The 17,334-nt window shown below is 35.2% G+C and overlaps 1 protein-coding gene and 1 non-coding gene across 3 annotated transcripts; both read right to left on the bottom strand.

Annotated features, from left to right (window-relative positions):
- Nucleotides 1-2,759: 2,759 nt before the first annotated feature.
- LOC143555630 (BTB/POZ domain and ankyrin repeat-containing protein NPR1-like) lies at nt 2,760-7,774 on the bottom strand. Of its 2 annotated transcripts, XM_077045150.1 has the most exons (5): nt 6,467-7,774; nt 5,143-5,896; nt 4,278-4,475; nt 3,038-3,307; nt 2,760-2,999 (listed from the first exon to the last, which is right to left on the bottom strand). In XM_077045150.1, exons 1-4 carry the CDS (start codon nt 7,019-7,021, stop codon nt 3,045-3,047), a joined length of 1,770 nt encoding a protein of 589 aa, XP_076901265.1. In that variant the 5' UTR covers nt 7,022-7,774; the 3' UTR covers nt 2,760-2,999; nt 3,038-3,044. The 2 variants fall into 2 exon arrangements, with proteins under 2 accessions (XP_076901265.1, XP_076901264.1); XM_077045149.1 differs by having other exon boundaries at nt 2,763-3,307; nt 6,467-7,773.
- A 9,164-nt stretch (nt 7,775-16,938) lies between these two features.
- LOC143555640 (small nucleolar RNA R71) lies at nt 16,939-17,045 on the bottom strand. Its single transcript, XR_013139238.1, has one exon. It is a non-coding gene; the product is annotated as a small nucleolar RNA R71 (small nucleolar RNA).
- Nucleotides 17,046-17,334: the final 289 nt, after the last annotated feature.

The raw sequence follows: 17,334 nt of genomic DNA, 5'->3' as shown, positions 1-17,334 counted from the left end.
AAACCCAATAAATCGAAGAACATTTGTTATTTGTTTATTTGTTTGACTTTATACAAAACAATTTATGATTTGATATTATTATTATATTATTCTATTATTAAATTATTTAATTACTTACTAAATCACTTTTGAATCAAGATCTATTGATTCGATCTCTTTATACACTCAAGACATTTTTATTCTTCTGATCGGATAAAAATTCTTCATTCATCAAGACTCGGTTATCCCGAGCCAATCAAAACAATTTACACTCTACTGGTTTTCACCTATTCATCTTATCACGTTATTTTATTATCAAAATATCCAGTAATTTAAATAATATTATTGCACAATTTAATAATCAAATGACTTTCTTATACTCATGGTAGTATAAACTATTAAACACGTTTCAAGTATTCAACTTCAAATTTTAATTTGTTAAAACATGTCTTACTTTGATAAACTCATTCACTCATCAATTTAACTCATTGATTTTCAATTTGGATTCTAACTTATCCTTAAGTTATGAATAAACATTAGCATAATATACTTAAGTTTCGTTTTACACAATAACTCGTATGAAAGCTACACAACTATCCAATCTTCTCGTTAAATCACATCTTTATTAATCATAAAATGTTTTCTCAATATCAAACAACATCAATCATTTATTTTTCTATAACCGCCTCATGGCCACATGTTAGTCAAGGAGATAGCTCATGCGATCTCTAAAATATCAACTCAATTTCCAAAACATAAATGCAATCAAATCAATCTTGTTCATTAACTTTTTCGCTATTAAATTCAATTCATTTACCGCTACTCATTCTCATAACACACGCAAGTCTAAACATCAACTACATGTTGTTAATCCAATTAACAATCAATCTCAACAAAATCATAGCGTCTCAAACAAGGAAGTTCATAATCTTTACCTCGATTATATTTTCTTTACTTTAAAACCTTTAGTTAAAAAGTATTCTTTCTTTCTTTTCTTTTTTTTATAAGTTAAAACTCTTTCTTTTTAACTTATTTTCTTGTATTTTTTTATAAGATAAACTCTTAATAAATCTTATTTTAATTCTCTTTAAAACCCTACGTTTCTTCTTCTCTAAGAAACGTATATTTCTCTTTTCTTTATTATTTAAGAATAACATAATAACTTAAATAATATTTCATAACAAAGAATCATATAATAACAATATTGATATTATATTTATATTTCTTTCTTTTCTTTTCTTTGTTATATTTTCTTTTATTTTATCGAGTTTTCGAGTTTTCGACTTAGGGTTTTAAGCCTTTTAATAATTTATTATTATTTTATTCGGGCATTATGCCTATCATGGTCGGCTTATAAAAATCCTAAACGATCGAGCAGCACTTCGACGCCGCTTTGTTTTTCTTTATCTTCTTGATCAACACCTTTTCTTGCACGCGAATCGAGACAACCACTTTCTTTACATGTCGGCACGCTTTACGAGGCGAGTCGTCGGGGCGTCTCTTGGCAGCACCTCCATCGAAATAACGTCGTTGGGATGTTGTTGGATTAGTGGCACAAATTACGAGGAATCGGGCACGGAAATCGAGGAGATCGAGGGTACACTTTACGATGCTTTAGAGAGATGTATGTGTGTGAATTTTGGGTGTGAAGTGGGAGATGGCCGTAGCTTACTATTTATAGGCAAACCAGTGGGCCCATCGCGATACGCAATGGCCCTTTGGCTAGCCCCTCACGTATCGCGACGTAGCCATGCCTCGTCACAACTAGGTATGCCACGTGGCGTACGCGGTGCCACGTGGTGACACATAGTGCCACCGTTTGACACGTGGCGACACGTGTCTGGCCTGTCAGACCACGTCATCGCGATACGCAATGACGTTGGCTCTTTGGCGATCGCGTATCGCCATGATCCCATTTCTTGGTTTTGTAACCAAGCCCTTCGCGATACGAGATGGGCTTGTCCTTTGTCACGTCGCGTATCGCTATGTGACAGAAAGACAAATTTTCATTTTTTGTCCTTTGACTTTGAAAACTTGGTATTTTTGATCCGATATTTTCACGATGTTACATGCGTACCCGTACCGGAGTGAACCTTGAATTAGGTAAGTATGGTTTATATAGTTTTACAAGTCTTCAATGATATGTAAATAAGTTCATTCCAATAAAGAAGTCATTTGGTTGAAAAAAACATTTCATACACTTAGGATTAAAAAAAAACCCTATATTCATAGGGTTTTTCTTTCTAATTAGCTTTGACAACATTCGTATTTGTGCGAGCCTTCTCCTACTTCCTCTCAACTTCAAGTGTGTCGCGGTTGAGTGGAGATCACCACAACATTTAGAAGATCTAGTGATGAAGGCTCGATTGGTCCGAAGTTGTGAGTCTAACATAACATTTGCTTACAAGGGAAAGGTTTTAGGTCATCTTATGGAGAATTAGCCGTTCAACCAAGAGAAAGATCGAGATTTTCACAACTAGATAACAGTCATAACACATGTCTGTATGATTTTGTAGGTGTCACACATGTTACTCAAAGGATATAAACCACGTATAATGATAACAAATATTAATAAGTTTCAGATATTTGTCCAAAGCAACTCGATATCAAGAACATACAAATTCTTTTGGCTCTTGTCGTCAATATCAAGAGCATGCAATTTCTTTCAACTGTTGTAGACTGTGAGATTTGATCCCAAGACCTCCTAAATCCCTCCAACACAAGGTGACTTTTAGTTTATTTGCACCAAATAAATAAGCTTTCTTGCTAGTAGATGAGTTTTAGATTTTCACAACACATATGCTAACTAGAACAAATGTTGGTTACTAGAGATTATGTTATTACTTATTGTGCAACTAAATACATGACACAAAAAACGGAACATCAGCATACGACTACTAAAAGGCGTTCGCTTTGACACCATATCAACCAAAAATACATAATACCATCTTCAGTTTCAAATAAGAGTAGTTGAAATGCACAAACCCTAAACCATAAACAACATCGATGCACCATACCATCTTCATATGTTGTGCTAGGTAACCATAGAAGCAAACACATGGGTTTCACGTGTATTTGCGCGCTTTATTCTTTGACCCGCTTCTCACAGTGGGGGAATACATTGATGAAGATAAACCACGATGAAGCTCGGCTTTGTCCTTGGTGAAGGCTCTTTGAACATCTTCTTTGAGCTCCACAAAACGCGTCCTTTTGATTTCTTGTTCTTCTAAGGTACCCTTCTCGAGGATAAAAAGATCCTGTAGATCGTCCTCCATGAACCTATCCAGAACCTCTGAACAATTAGGGAAATACCGCCTACCCGTGTCCACTGCATCCACATAAGAAAAACATTTCTTATTAGACTTACAGATGGGCCTTTTTGGCTCATGTTTCATGTAGGTATCGCAATTTCTGACAACACATAATATTAATAGATTTTGGGTTGTCATATCTAACACGTATTCACCAATTAATTAAACAGGGTGACCCACCAACCTTCGACCTGCCAACCCGTTTATGACACGTTTAACCCGTTTATTACAACCCGATTAACATGTCAACTTGATACCACCTGTCAACACGGTTGAAATGTTTAGAAAAATGGGCTACCTGCCAACCCATTTACGACCTGTCAACCCATTTTACTAATTTATTACAACCCGAATAGCACATTTACAACTTGATTACTATCCGTCAACCCGTTTCAAATGTTTAGATAAATGAGTTACCCCAACAACCCGTTTAGGACCCGTCGACCTGTTCAAGCCATTTATTAACACATTTACAACTTGATTACTACCTGTAACCTGTCGACCCGTTTGACACGTTTAAATAAATGAGTTAAAGAGGTCGTGCGCGGTTACAGAATTTTAAGCATGCCCAAGTTAGAGGCTTAGAGCTGCTGTTTTGGCACAGATAAATATATGGGTTGAGTTCGGGTGAAACAATTTAACCCACTTACTGACTTACCCACCAACCCGAAACTTGTCAACCAGCCAAATCTTAAATATAAAACACGTCCAAGGGTCGAAGGCCAATTTAAAGGCATTTCTATAACTAATCATAAATGACATCATCTTTTTATTAAAAAAAAGAGTTTAAAACATCAAATAGAAAGTATTTTTTTTACCAGCTCTATAATAACAGTAACAGTAACAGTAACCGTAACCCCCCACCACCACCACCACAACAACAACAACCAACACCAACCCCAACACCACCACCACCAACACCACCACCACGACGGCGGCGGCGGCGGCGGCGACGACGACAACAACAACAACAACTTGAAGGCATACCTGTGCGGGAAAGAGCTTCCATTCTTGAACGCAATCTTTTGTTCTGCACCAATGGCGTCTCGTTCAGATCCATCTCCCTTAAATTGCCATTTGACCCTTTTGATGCCAACAGACCTGGAAACTCAGAGGTCGTTTGGGCATGCGCAATTTCCATTGCTAGTTTTGCTTCTGATGGGAACAATAGTCGGGCAAATGCTACTGTAAAACACATACGGCATACAAGTTGACATGTTAGCGCCAAGTGGATATTTTTTTAAAATATAAATCACATGCCACATCAGCACATTCTGAGCCATATCAGCATCTTTGAAAAAGACAAACTATGCAATTTTAACTAGGAATGTGCACGAAACCGAAATAACAGAAACCTGACTGGAATAACCGATGTAACCGAAACAAAATAACTGAACCTAATTAAAACTGATGGTCTGGTTTCATGTTTAAAAAAAGGCGATTTTTAGGTTGGTCAGTTTTGCTATCAACCAAAAACCGAAAAATCTGATAGAACCGATTTTAACTAATTTTTATAAGAAATTAATAAATGGTGCAGACCAAAAATTTAAGTTTCAAATATGTAATAATAAATTATTCAATAATTAACAAAAAAACATTTAGGCCCGAAGTCATTATTTTGGGCCATTTTCTCTTTCAGTCCTAAATTCTCAAGCCTAAATGGACTCATTGTGAAAACAAGAACAGAGAATCGAAAAACCGAAACACGCCGTTTTCAAATACCCAAAAATTGAACTTTCAGTTTGAGCCCAATACCGGCCCATTCACTATTAATTATTGTGCCGCAAAGAATAATTATATTTTCACGAAAAAAAAGAGATTGAAAACCGTTCTAATGGAAAAAGAAACCCACCTCGGTTTTCCAAGTAAAGCAACCTCATATGCAAATCATCAGCCATTGCTGAAGAACACACGGAAACGTCTCCGATCATCGGATTCCTCTTAATCTCCCGTTCCAAAACATCAATACATATCCGATCGTTGTTAGTTTCTTTACCGTGCTCGGTTTTCACTAGATAATCCTTCGGCCTCGTACGCCTCCTGCAAATACTAACCGCACTTTGACCATCAATCGTAGTATCCGATGCACAAGCGCCCTTGCTTAAAATCGAGACGATAAGTGACGGTTCTTTACGCATAGCAGCCACATGAAGCACAGTGTACCCCCGAGAGTTTCTTAAATTAACATCCGCACAATTTAAATTAAGAATCTCCTTAGCAACTTCTTGGTTACAATACATGACTGCGTAATGAAGAGCACACGCTTCGTCTAATGTGATTTTCGACTCGTCTAATATCATCTTCACAAGCTCAACATCATCGCAGTCTAATGCTTTGTGTATGCTTTTAATTCGTTTTTCATGTAAAACAGTCTCGGATTCAACAGTGTGCTCATCGTCTTCTTGGGAGGTGTTGCGAAGGGATTTGATATTTTGGGCAATTTCGAACGGAAGCTCTTTTTCGATGGAGATAATGTCGAGGTTTGACCGCACTACTCGGTCAACGCACCGAGATAGGACATTTGGTAATTGGCAGCGGAAGGCTACCACGAGGATCGGGATCACATCTTCCACGAGAGCCTTTTCTACAAAGTTGAGAAGACGGCGCTGCAAAAATAAACCAAAATAAAAATTATCAAATTATATAGCTGTCTATCAAGTTGCTCTTTTTATTCTACATTAACCAACCATAACGTTTTGTCTGTTCTTTTAACTATATGAATAATTCATTAAATTAGATAATATAGTTACATATACTATGTAACAAACTTAACATCTGAACTGCTGAAAAAAAGGATTTACGAGATTGTAAGCATTTGAATACACTTGGACAACTTTGTCAACTCATTTGACTTGTGATCATATTATAGACATTTTGTATTACTTTTTAAACAATCTGGCCTGTTTGAGATATGCTATATCCGAACTGACCCATACAGTATTCGAACCCCCATATATGTTACCCCTCCGTTTGTGCTTAGTTGTCTAGTTTGACTTAACATGTCAGATAAACTACTTTAAATCATTAAATTGGTAGAAGACGTTAAGTCTTTAACTGAAAACAATCTTATGCATCATTCAACATGACCAATGGTCAACAACTTAAATCATCTAAATCGACGCATACTTGTGACATCAAATCAACCACATAAAAAACAAACGGATGAACAAACATACCTGAAAAAGTGAAACCATTTCTGGAACTTGAAAAATTGAAGACGCATAAGTCAACTCAACAACAAAGTTAACAGCGGGCCGGCACGCCTCATGAGGACACCCATCATCAACACAAGTTGAAACCTCCAGGGGAGACGATTTCACTTTCCCAGTATAAACATAACTTAAAAATATAAGAAAAGCATCATACCTGACACTCCCGTATGGTAACAAATCACTCATGTTATATTTAGGCTTACCGTCCCCTTTATTTTCCTTAAACTTATCACTAAAAAACTTGCTTCTGGAAGCTAAAATACACCGATGAACACCGACCGAAATACCCTCAACAATAATCTCAGCATCAGTATAATTGCTATCAGGTTCAGAACCCGAATCGGTCAAGAGCTTTTCAAGATTTGTGCTGAGTCTGTTTAAACCAAAGATTTCAATATTCGATCGGGACTCGGGGGCCGATGACGGGGGCATGGTGATGGTGTAGTTGGTTGAGCCATTGGACATGTGTGAAGATGAGGTGAAGCTTATGGATGATGATGGTTCAGATGAGTTTGCCATGGTAAAAGTCAAATTGTCAAAGTCCCAGAATGATTAGGGGGTTGACTTTATTCCAAGCAGGTCAACTCATAAACTTTCATGGCTAACAAGAACTCAAACCAGAAAGAAAGAAAGAAAACTTTTATGATTTGTGAAATGAAAGTTTGCAAATTTACACGAAACAAATTATGGGTTTGACTTTTTGACCAATAAAGGTCAAAACTTGAAGCTTTTCATAGCCAAAGCACACATAATGGATCAAATCATCAAATAAAAAAAAATTAAAACTCACAGATAGCTGGATCTGAATAAAGCCCCAACAATCCCCAAATCAATTCATCTTTTTTTCTGATTCTTGGATTGTACCCAATCAAAAACCCCTAATTATACAAAAACCCTAATTACCGAGTCTAATCATCTTCTTTTCCATTTCCATCAAATACCCAGATCAAGTAATCACTGAATAAACAAAACCCATGTGGGAAAACTGACAAATTGACTTCAAGAATCAGTAAAGCTGAAATCAAAGCAGCAAGAAGGTTCAAAGAAAGTATGGTGCAAGAAACAGGGAAGCTTCTTCGTTGGTAGCAAAGCAAAAAAGAAAAAGGGGTTTTATTGTAAGTTAGACAAATCGTTTGTCGGCTTGTTTAAAGGATTAGATTCGTGGTGAAGCAGTTGGGATGACGACAACGATGACGTCAGGGTGGCTTGCCGCGTTTAGTTTACGCCGTGTGGGACGTCACTCTTTTGTTTAGCAAACGTTTTTAGAAAGCAATATAATAATAATTGAATTAAATATTAAGCACTCCAATCTTTATATCATTTACAAGACTAGTACTTGTACTATTGATGAACTTGCAAGGTTTACTAGCGATCTTTAAAAGCGATGTTTAAACTTTAAATAACCTTCTTACTAGGGTAGATGTCGGATCTGATTTAAGATTTGGTGACATCATAAGGGAGGCTTTAAATGAAAATCATGGTTTTCTTAAAAAACCATCCAAATCAAATATGGACCTTCGATCTGTTAAATCAATGGTGAGATCATGATAACAATCTTTTAAATAACTGCAAATTAAATGATGTTAACCAAGAGGTAAAAGGAAAAATATGGTATACAAAAATTATGGGTGTGTACGATTCGGTGTGGTTAATAGCCTCAAATAAATTAACCGATCAGTTTATGCTAATTGGTTCAATTTTTTTGGTTAGTTTTTTTTGGTTTTTAGTGTGGTTTAACTAATAATCAAAATTAAATTTGGGCTAAAGTTTTACTTAGAAATACATGAAATAGATGTATAAGTACATAAAATGAATGCATAAATGCATGAAATTGAAATATTAATACGTAGAATTGTGGTGTAAATCATGAAATACATGAAATGGATATATAAAGTTATAAATATATGAAAATTTGAATGGTTCAGTTCGTTTAATTTTGGTAACTGATGGTACAAATATAACCGATAACTGTATTTCGGTTAGTTTGGTTATGGTTAATTTTGGTTTGGTTTCGTCGATTTTTTGGTTAACCGCTCATGTTTGACCAAATAGTTACATATATGTATCAGCTATTATATTCAAGTGTTATATATATGTGTAACAAAGATAAGTTACATACATGTAACCACTAAACGTCTAAACCTTTTATATTGACATGGTGTTAATTTGTGCAGACTTGCTACTTTCAATTTCATATAACTTTGATGCTATAATACTATTATATAGACTAATTGTAGTTTTGATTCTTGTGGTGAAATTCAAAACACCGGATTCAATCTCGTGGTGAATTTTTCGCATGTAAGACTCATGTAGTGATCACTTTTTTGCAACTGCGTTTTCCATTTGTTTGGCCGTTAAAACAAAGGGCAAAATCGTCTTTTCATGCCTAATAATAATGATAATAACTAATTTTTTTTGTCAAACGTATTGCCCCGCGCACAACTGGGATCTAGTTATGTACCATTCATGAATTCAGTCAGGTTCAGTTGCGTTCATTACGGTATCGAAACTAAAAAACGTGTAAAACTTATGATACAAATAATAGAAAATAACGTTTATATGATCGATAAAACCTAGATATTGTGGTGGCGACTTGATGCAAATGCACTCGGACTCGGTACGACACATTTCAAACGATGTTTATCCGGTCGGTCGAATCTGGGCGTTGCGGAACGGTGCTCGACACGAATTCGATCAGTTTGGTTATGTTTGTTATGGTACTGGAACTAAAAAAACCAGAAAAAAATAAATAAATTACATATTAAAAGCAAAAAAGAAGATAAAATTCATTGCAATATTCAAAAGTTTATCTTGTGATCGGCCTGACATCTACTAGACAACAAATAAAGAAAACGTAAAACTAGAGGTATTCGAACATGCACATGGAAGACAACATGGCTTAAAGAAATACAAAATAAACCATCAAACCACACACACATATTTATATCTATCTATCTATAATATATATAAACAAATACTAGTTTTTATCCCCCGTATTATGGGGATTGTTTTATATTGTTTATTCTAATATTTATTTATTTTTTGAATTTATATTTTTTTATTGTATCAAAGTTAATAATATACTTATGGTTTGATGATTAATTGTTTCACAAATAAATGAGATGTTATAACCCGGTTTAAAAGCTATATGGTTTTGATGAGACCCAAGACCCGTTTATTTTTTTACTATAAAATTGATTTTTTTAATTATAAATAATATTTATGAAAGTTAATAATATACTTATGGTTTGATGAGACCCAAGACCCGTTTATTTTTTTTACTATAAAATTGGTTTTTTAATTTAAATAATATATATATCTTTCTTAAAATAAATAAGATACTAAATATTAATTTTTAGTATATCCTATTTTATAGGATTTATACATCAATAATTTGATGAGAATAATTTTTTTTAATGAGATGTTATAACTCGTTTAAGAAATATCTGGGTTTGGTAATTTTACTGTTTTCTTGATGGATTTCAGGTTATTTCTAGATCCTGGTCGCACATGAGGATTAGGAAAAGACCACATTTACATGCCCCTACGGTACCTTCGCGTACAAATGTATGCCTTTCGGATTATGTAATGCCCCGGCTACTTTCCAGCGTTGCATGGCAGTGATATTCCAGGAAATGATCGAGAGTTCCATGGAGGTTTTCATGGACGATTTTCCGGTATATGGGGACTCTTTCGATCAATGTCTTTCTAACCTTGAGAGGATGATGAAGCGGTGCATAGAGACTAAGTCGATGTTGAACTCGAAGAAGTGCCACTTCTTGGTGACTGAAGGCATTGTGCTCAGGCACAAGATTTCGCGCGACGGTATTGAGGTAGACAGAGCTAAAATCGACACCATCAGTAGACTTCCTTCACAGACTAGTGTGAAATTTATTCGTAGTTTTCTCAGGCATGCAGGTTTCTATCGTAGGTTCATTAGAGATTTTCTAAGATCATCCGGCCCATGACTCGCCTTCTAGAGAAGGACGTCGCATTCAACTTCGATGCTGATTGCTGAAGGCGTTTGAGTTTATCAAGGGGCAGTTGGTTAATGCTCCTATCTTAGTGCCACCGACTGGAGCTTGCCCTTCGAGCTCATGTACGGCGCTAGTGATTTTGTAGTCGGGGCTCTTCTAGATCAGCGAAAGGATAAACACTTTCATCCTATCTATTACTTGAGTAAGACCCTCAATGATGCTCAGGAGAATTACACGACTACTGAGAATGAGCTTCTAGCAGTGGTCTTCCCGCACGGTACAGTTGAGTTATTTGATCATGAGGGGAGAGCGTGGAAGGTGAACGACCATAGGTTAAAGCATTATATCGGTGGGCCGGTTGATTTGGTCGAGGAAGATGCATTTCTCCTTGACATCCCTACTATAGGTCTCCGGGAATACTCGAGTGTAGAGTTTGTGTAAGTTTTTATTTGTTTTATATTATTTTTGTCACACCCCAACCTAAGGCGGAAATGTCGGGGAGCGAGCTGATTGCTCACAGCTCTCAAGGTACTATCATGCAATATTTAAAATGTCAATATCTATTTAATTCGATTAAATGATGAAAATAATTCAAGTACAAAGTACAAAATCCATATTCATACAACAATACAACTTATAACACAAATGATCTTGATTAATATTTTTCTAACTTAAATTCTTCACTAAGTATTCACCAAATCTTGCAACTAGTTCAAACAATAACCTGCATACGCGTATAAAATAGAAAGGTTTGTCGACAACACATGTTGAGTGAGTAAAACACGAGTTTAAGACACAACAATAATAATATATAATAAGTAAAGAAAGATGCAAACTGTTCCTTTTAGAATAAACAGTTAAGCCATATCACATAAACAATCAATCAAACCATAAAAGAAGGGCTAAACCGTTGCCATGCGAATGGGCATTGGTTACCAAGAATGAGATGTCGGTGAAACCATTGGGTTAGATGGTTACAATATTCATGTTTTGCAAAAAGACCCCTGAACTCTGAAGATGGAAACAAAAATGGGTTAAAGTATAATTTTGGGTAAAAGTTGAATATAATCAAAGTTATTTTATATATATACGTGTGTGTGTGTGTATATATATATTAATAATAGAAACAAATACTAATAAAATAATATTACTCGAATAACACGATGTTTCTTGGTAAAATTTCCCGAATATAAAACGGGTCGGGTTATGATTAATGAATATTAATTTAGAAAATCTGAGTGGTTACAATTTTTGTATTTGAGTCAGTTTTAAGTTTTTAGAGTCTGTCTGATGTCTGCTTTGTGTGCTTTGAGCTTTTTTTGGCAGTTTTGGATACTTTCGTTCGTATTCAATCTCCAATCGGACGAGCATTCTGAGCTGATTTGATTATAGAGGGTACCCAAAAGTTTCGGCCATGAATGAAATTCTATACGGTCGCTTTATCGGACATGACATACGAAGATCATTGCCATACTACCAGGGAGTCTCTTCCATTTTCTTTATGATTTGTTTTATTTTATTAATGCTTTATTTTTGTCCTTTTCTAGTCTTCCATTGAGGACAATGTGAAATTTAAGTGTGGGTATGAGATGCTGACATTTTTAGATTTATAAAAAAACAAAAAAAAAAGTTATATATATAAAAAAAATTGAAAAAAAAAGTTTTGAAAAATGTCCTGAAAATTCTTTTGCTTATAATGGAAAATGATATTACTGTTTAAGGTTGATCTTTTAAAACTACCATTATATATGAGATTAAATAAAAGATAGCGCACTTAACTTGGTTGTGCCGGTAGGCCTAACTAGCTTTGAAAGGTTTCCCCTGATTATTATTAGTAAACCCAATAATCATAAACCTTGTGGATTCTCATCTTGAGAGGGGTAGTGAAGCTGAAAAATCAATAAGGCATAGCGAGTATTACTGTAATTTAACTACCTTGAGGTGGTGAGAATTACATGCACTTAAAATTAGCATGCCACTCCGATTTATGAAAGTAAATAAAGAGTGGTGGCGCCCCGCCATGTCCATCTTTTTTACGAGCATAGAAAAATAGTTATACATTTATGTAAAAGATGCCTAAGAGCACAAAGTTTTGTTGCACGAACATCAAAGATGTGCATATATTTTGAAAGTAAAAGTGAATGAGAAAGTTATGTATATGCCAAAGTAGCATTCCAAAAAAAAACACAAAAAGTTAAAAAACAGAAATTGGTCGGTTTCGGTATTTGGTTGGTTTCACTGATTTCGGTTTCGATTTCTCGGTTTTTATTCGGTTTCGTGGGTTTTGTTTGAAATAAAATTGGATGGAGCTTCTTTTAGTCCATTCTAATCCATAAAAAAACCCATTCTAACCTATAACCAAAAGTCACTAGCATTTTTCTTACCCATCTTGACCTTCTTGAAAAATTCTTTTGCTCTGACCCATTTCAGTTTTAAAAGTTATCCGTATTGGCCCAACACAACCCACTTGGGTTAATTGATGGGGCTAACAGGTGGGATAACACTTATATTGATTCATGTAAACATGGGCTAAGAAATACAACTCAAAGCCTCAAACAAATTATGTGGCCCATGTGCTAACAAACTCACTAGATAAACTTTTATAACTAAGATGTGGTAATATATAAACTAAAATAGGAAAAACATAAATGTTTAATTTAAATTAAAAGAAATAAAATGTAAAATAGAAATAAATAATCTTACTAATCTATTAAAGCTACACAATATGTACACATGTCATTCACCTAGATTGTCCATATAGGAATCCATGTAATCAACTTTCCATGTATCTAATTTTTACATGTTCACAATTTAATTTTAATCTAATATTTGACCATAACTATTTTCCTCTCACAAGATTTGGTGACCAATTTAAATTTTAATCAACCAATAAATATTTAAACCTTAACGTTAAAATCCAACTATATAAACCTTAACATTAAAAACTCTAATAAACATATTTATTTTCCTCTCTCTCTCTCTCCCACGGTTTAGGCAATTCTCCCTGCGGTTATCTTCCTATCACCGGTATAATATTTTTTTCTACGCTAATGTTCGATTCTCATGTATTATTGATTATTGTTCAATTTTTCAATGTTCGATTAAGGGTTAAAGTATTATATCTTTTTCTTCTGTTTGAGTTTTTAATAGTTTGTATTTATTTGTATAGTGTTGGTTAAAAAAAATTCGTTGCAAGAAAAGAAGAGAAGAATAAGAAATTTGGCTCATCATATTTAGGTGAAGATTGATTTAAAAGAGCAATTTTGGTTTGTTACGTCTCGGCTCGTTTAAACCGCTTGGTCTAGTTAGTTAGTTTTTCTTTATTAGCTAGCTCAATTCCGGATTTTTTAGCTGTTTAACCACTTTTCCCAAAAATTCCTCACCATAACCCTAAGGTAAAATTAAAACCCTCAAGTACTCGTGTTTTATGCTATGTATGTGTCGGTTGGATTTGAACCTTAAACAAGCCTATGCTTTGCATGGTCACCGTCTTGGCATCGAGTGTTCTCAACACACACTATTACATGTATGATTACTAAATATAACCGAGCGTGTGTGAACATTGTGAGGTTTGCAAGGTAGGAATGTGATGACAACTAATGTAATGTTCTTTAGATTATGTCTTCATATTTATTAGGCTTTTTTGAAAACATCAATAGTGCTTGCTTGTAAATCCTTAAAACTGTGAATGATTATTGCGTGCGGGTTATTATTGTTATTGTCAAGTTTATTTTTCGTTGAGGACAAGCAAAGTTCCAATGTGGAGATGTTTGATGTTACACAAAGTGTACATCTTTTAGCATCGAAATAACCTCATATTTTTGGTAAAAATCCATGCAAATTCATTGTAATTGATACTTGATTGAGTTATTTGTGATTTGGTAGGTACGGCGCCCGCCCGATGAAGAAATGATAAAAAGATGGTGTTTCATGGTCAAAGTGCATGACCAAGCACTTTTAGTGCACGACCGCGCATTTCCAAAGACTAGACAATGCATTGCCAGTGCCGAGCCAAAATGATCATGCACTTTAGGTGCATGACCGTGCGCTTCCGAGGAATTTGACCAGTGCACGCCGGTGTTGAGCCAAAATGACCATGCACGACCGTGCACCTCCCGAGCGTGATCGTGCACCTCCCGAGCGTGACCGTGCACCTCCCGACTATGGCAGTCATGCACGACTGTGCACTTTTTGTGCATGGCCGTGCATATTTTATGGAAACTGAAAATCTGGTCGACAGAAAGTGGAGCATTGACTTACTAAAACTGGGGCACGACCGTGCACTTTAGGTGATGACCGTTCACTATGTCCATGCAGCTTATAAACATTCATTTCCCTTCATTTGTTTGGTGTGGAGTCTTGGTCATTCTCTCTCAACTCTTGAAAATTATTTGTGTGATCCCTTGAGAGTTTGAAGGCTTTCATCTTCCTCAAGATCCTTCATTCCATTCTTCAATCATTATTTGATCTTAGTTTACTTTCCATTGCTCTTGAACATGATTTGTAATCTTATTTCTAGTTTGATTGTATCTGTATTAAGCCTTATGGGCTAATTAATTTTGCTATCTATACAATGTTGAAGCCTTTTCTAATGTGATATTTTATTTATGCATGATTTTGGTCAATTGGTGTTCTTTCAATAATATGGTGAACTTAAAAGTTGATATTGATGGTGTTTATACTTGTTAGAGTTGCATAATCCTGTTAGTTTTACAAATGTTTAGGCATTCATGTTGGAAAACTATTTTCTAGATGTTTGTTTGTAAATTTGAATGATCATGTTTTCTTTGTTTACATTACCAAGTTAGGAATGACTAGTAAAGATTAACTTGATTAAAATATTATTGATGAGTATGGAACCCTACACTTAATATTGGAAAATTGATGAGTGTTGTTATGATTCTTGATTTGGTGATGACTTTCTAGTTAAAGTTTCATATGTTAATATTAATTACATGAGTTTGGCTATTTTAGAGTAATTTTAGGTGGTTAGAATGTTGTTCATGCTGACTTTCCTTTGATTATGAGACTTTGTTGTTTTGATAAACAAGTTAGTCTACGTTTCTCTTGATTGAAAACCCATCATGATGATTATTTGCTAGTATTAGGTTGCTTGAATGCAATCTAGTATTTATGTTTAGATTTATGTTGTTTCACCATATAACTGCTATTTTATTATATTAGTACAGTGGATCATGTCTAGGCAGTTTGTTGGATTGATTGTGTTCTTGTGTTTTTACCTGCTTATTTTCGTTGTATGCTAGTTTGGTTAATTAAAGTTCAAAGTGAGATTTACTTGTTCGGTTGATGATTTACGAAGATTTAGTATTGGAAAGTTGCGGTGTCCATGGATTGATAAGTTCTTACTGTCACTTTATTACAAACGATAGGTACACTTGCCTTTCGTGTGTGGTATAGTTGTAGGTGAAAACCTATTTTAAAACCTGATTTGTGTGGAACTTTTATTAACATTATATATATATATATAGGGTTTTGATAAAATACAAATGAAATTAACGTGAGAATCAAATAGAGTAATTATATATACAAGTAGAGTAATTATGTAATTACATCATAGAGTAATTATATAATTACTCTATAATAATTACGCTACTTGTATATATAATTACTCTATTTAATTCTCACGTATAGCACGTTAATTTCATTTGTATGTTAACATTCCCACACGCGCACACACACACACACATACACACACACACACACACACACTCACGTCAAGTTTTTGGCATCGTTTCCGGGTACACGGTGATTTTTTAAAGAACGATCCAAATCTTTGATTAACCTTGTTGATATTTTTTTATCTATGTTATATATATTTTATTCCAAATCTTATTTTTATTTTTTAGTTAGTTTTTGTGTCTTTGTTCATTTTTTGTTTCACGTTCTTCCGGGTGATGAATGCCCACCACGCCCGGTCCCGAGCTTGTTTCACCTCTTTCTGAGCCCGAGCGACATCTTCGAGAAGGTTTGAGAAGGAAAGCAGGCGAGGTTGTCGAGGTCATTGAAACCGAAGTTGTGGAAGATACTGACACCCACAAGGTAGAAGAAGAAGAGATGGCGGACCGAACCATCAAGGTCACATGGACGACTTTGCCACACCATCCTTTGAAGGTTATGGAAGCAACGCCACGAAGCCTGAGATTGCAGTGAGTTTCAGGATCAAGTCGAGCATCATCCATATGGTTGAAAATTATGTTTCTTTTCATGGTCTCCAGAACGAGGACCATCATGCTCACGTTTCACATTTTCTTCGATTATGTGCGACATTCAAAATTAATTAGTGTTCTAACGATGTCGTAAGATTTAGACTTTTACCATTCTCACTTCGCGGGTTTGCTCTGGAGAGGTTAGAAGCACTCCCTTCCGGTTCCATCACCACTTGGGAATTAGTTGGTTGAGCAGTTTCTTCTTCAATATTTCCCACCCGATAAAACTGCAAAATACCGTGCAAATATCATTGGTTTTCATGTTGGTGATAATGAGTCATTTCATGCTGCATGGGAGAGTTTCAAAGGCTTGTTGAAAAAATGTCCTAATCATGGTTTGAGTCGCTGGCTTCAGTGCCGTACATTCTTTGACGCTTTATCTGGGGAACAAAAGTAGGTCGTCTATCAGGTTACGGGAGGAGATTTCGGTAGGTGTACCCCAAATGAGGCATTGGATATATTTGAAAAAGCCACTAAGAAGAGCTTCGTGTATAATCCACCTCGTAGTATTCCTTCCTCTAAGGGTGTTCATCACATTAATTCAAACACCCTTGTTTCCGCCCAGTTAGAAGCTCTTACCAAAATATTTGACCAAATGCAACCCAATCTTGTCTAATCTAGTTCTCGT

This window comes from Bidens hawaiensis, unplaced genomic scaffold (assembly GCF_021521415.1).
Source record: "Bidens hawaiensis isolate Kalapana, Puna unplaced genomic scaffold, B.hawaiensis_p1.1 tig00018221_1, whole genome shotgun sequence".
Taxonomy (NCBI): domain Eukaryota; kingdom Viridiplantae; phylum Streptophyta; class Magnoliopsida; order Asterales; family Asteraceae; genus Bidens; species Bidens hawaiensis.
This window is presented reverse-complemented; position numbering and strand designations above follow the sequence as displayed.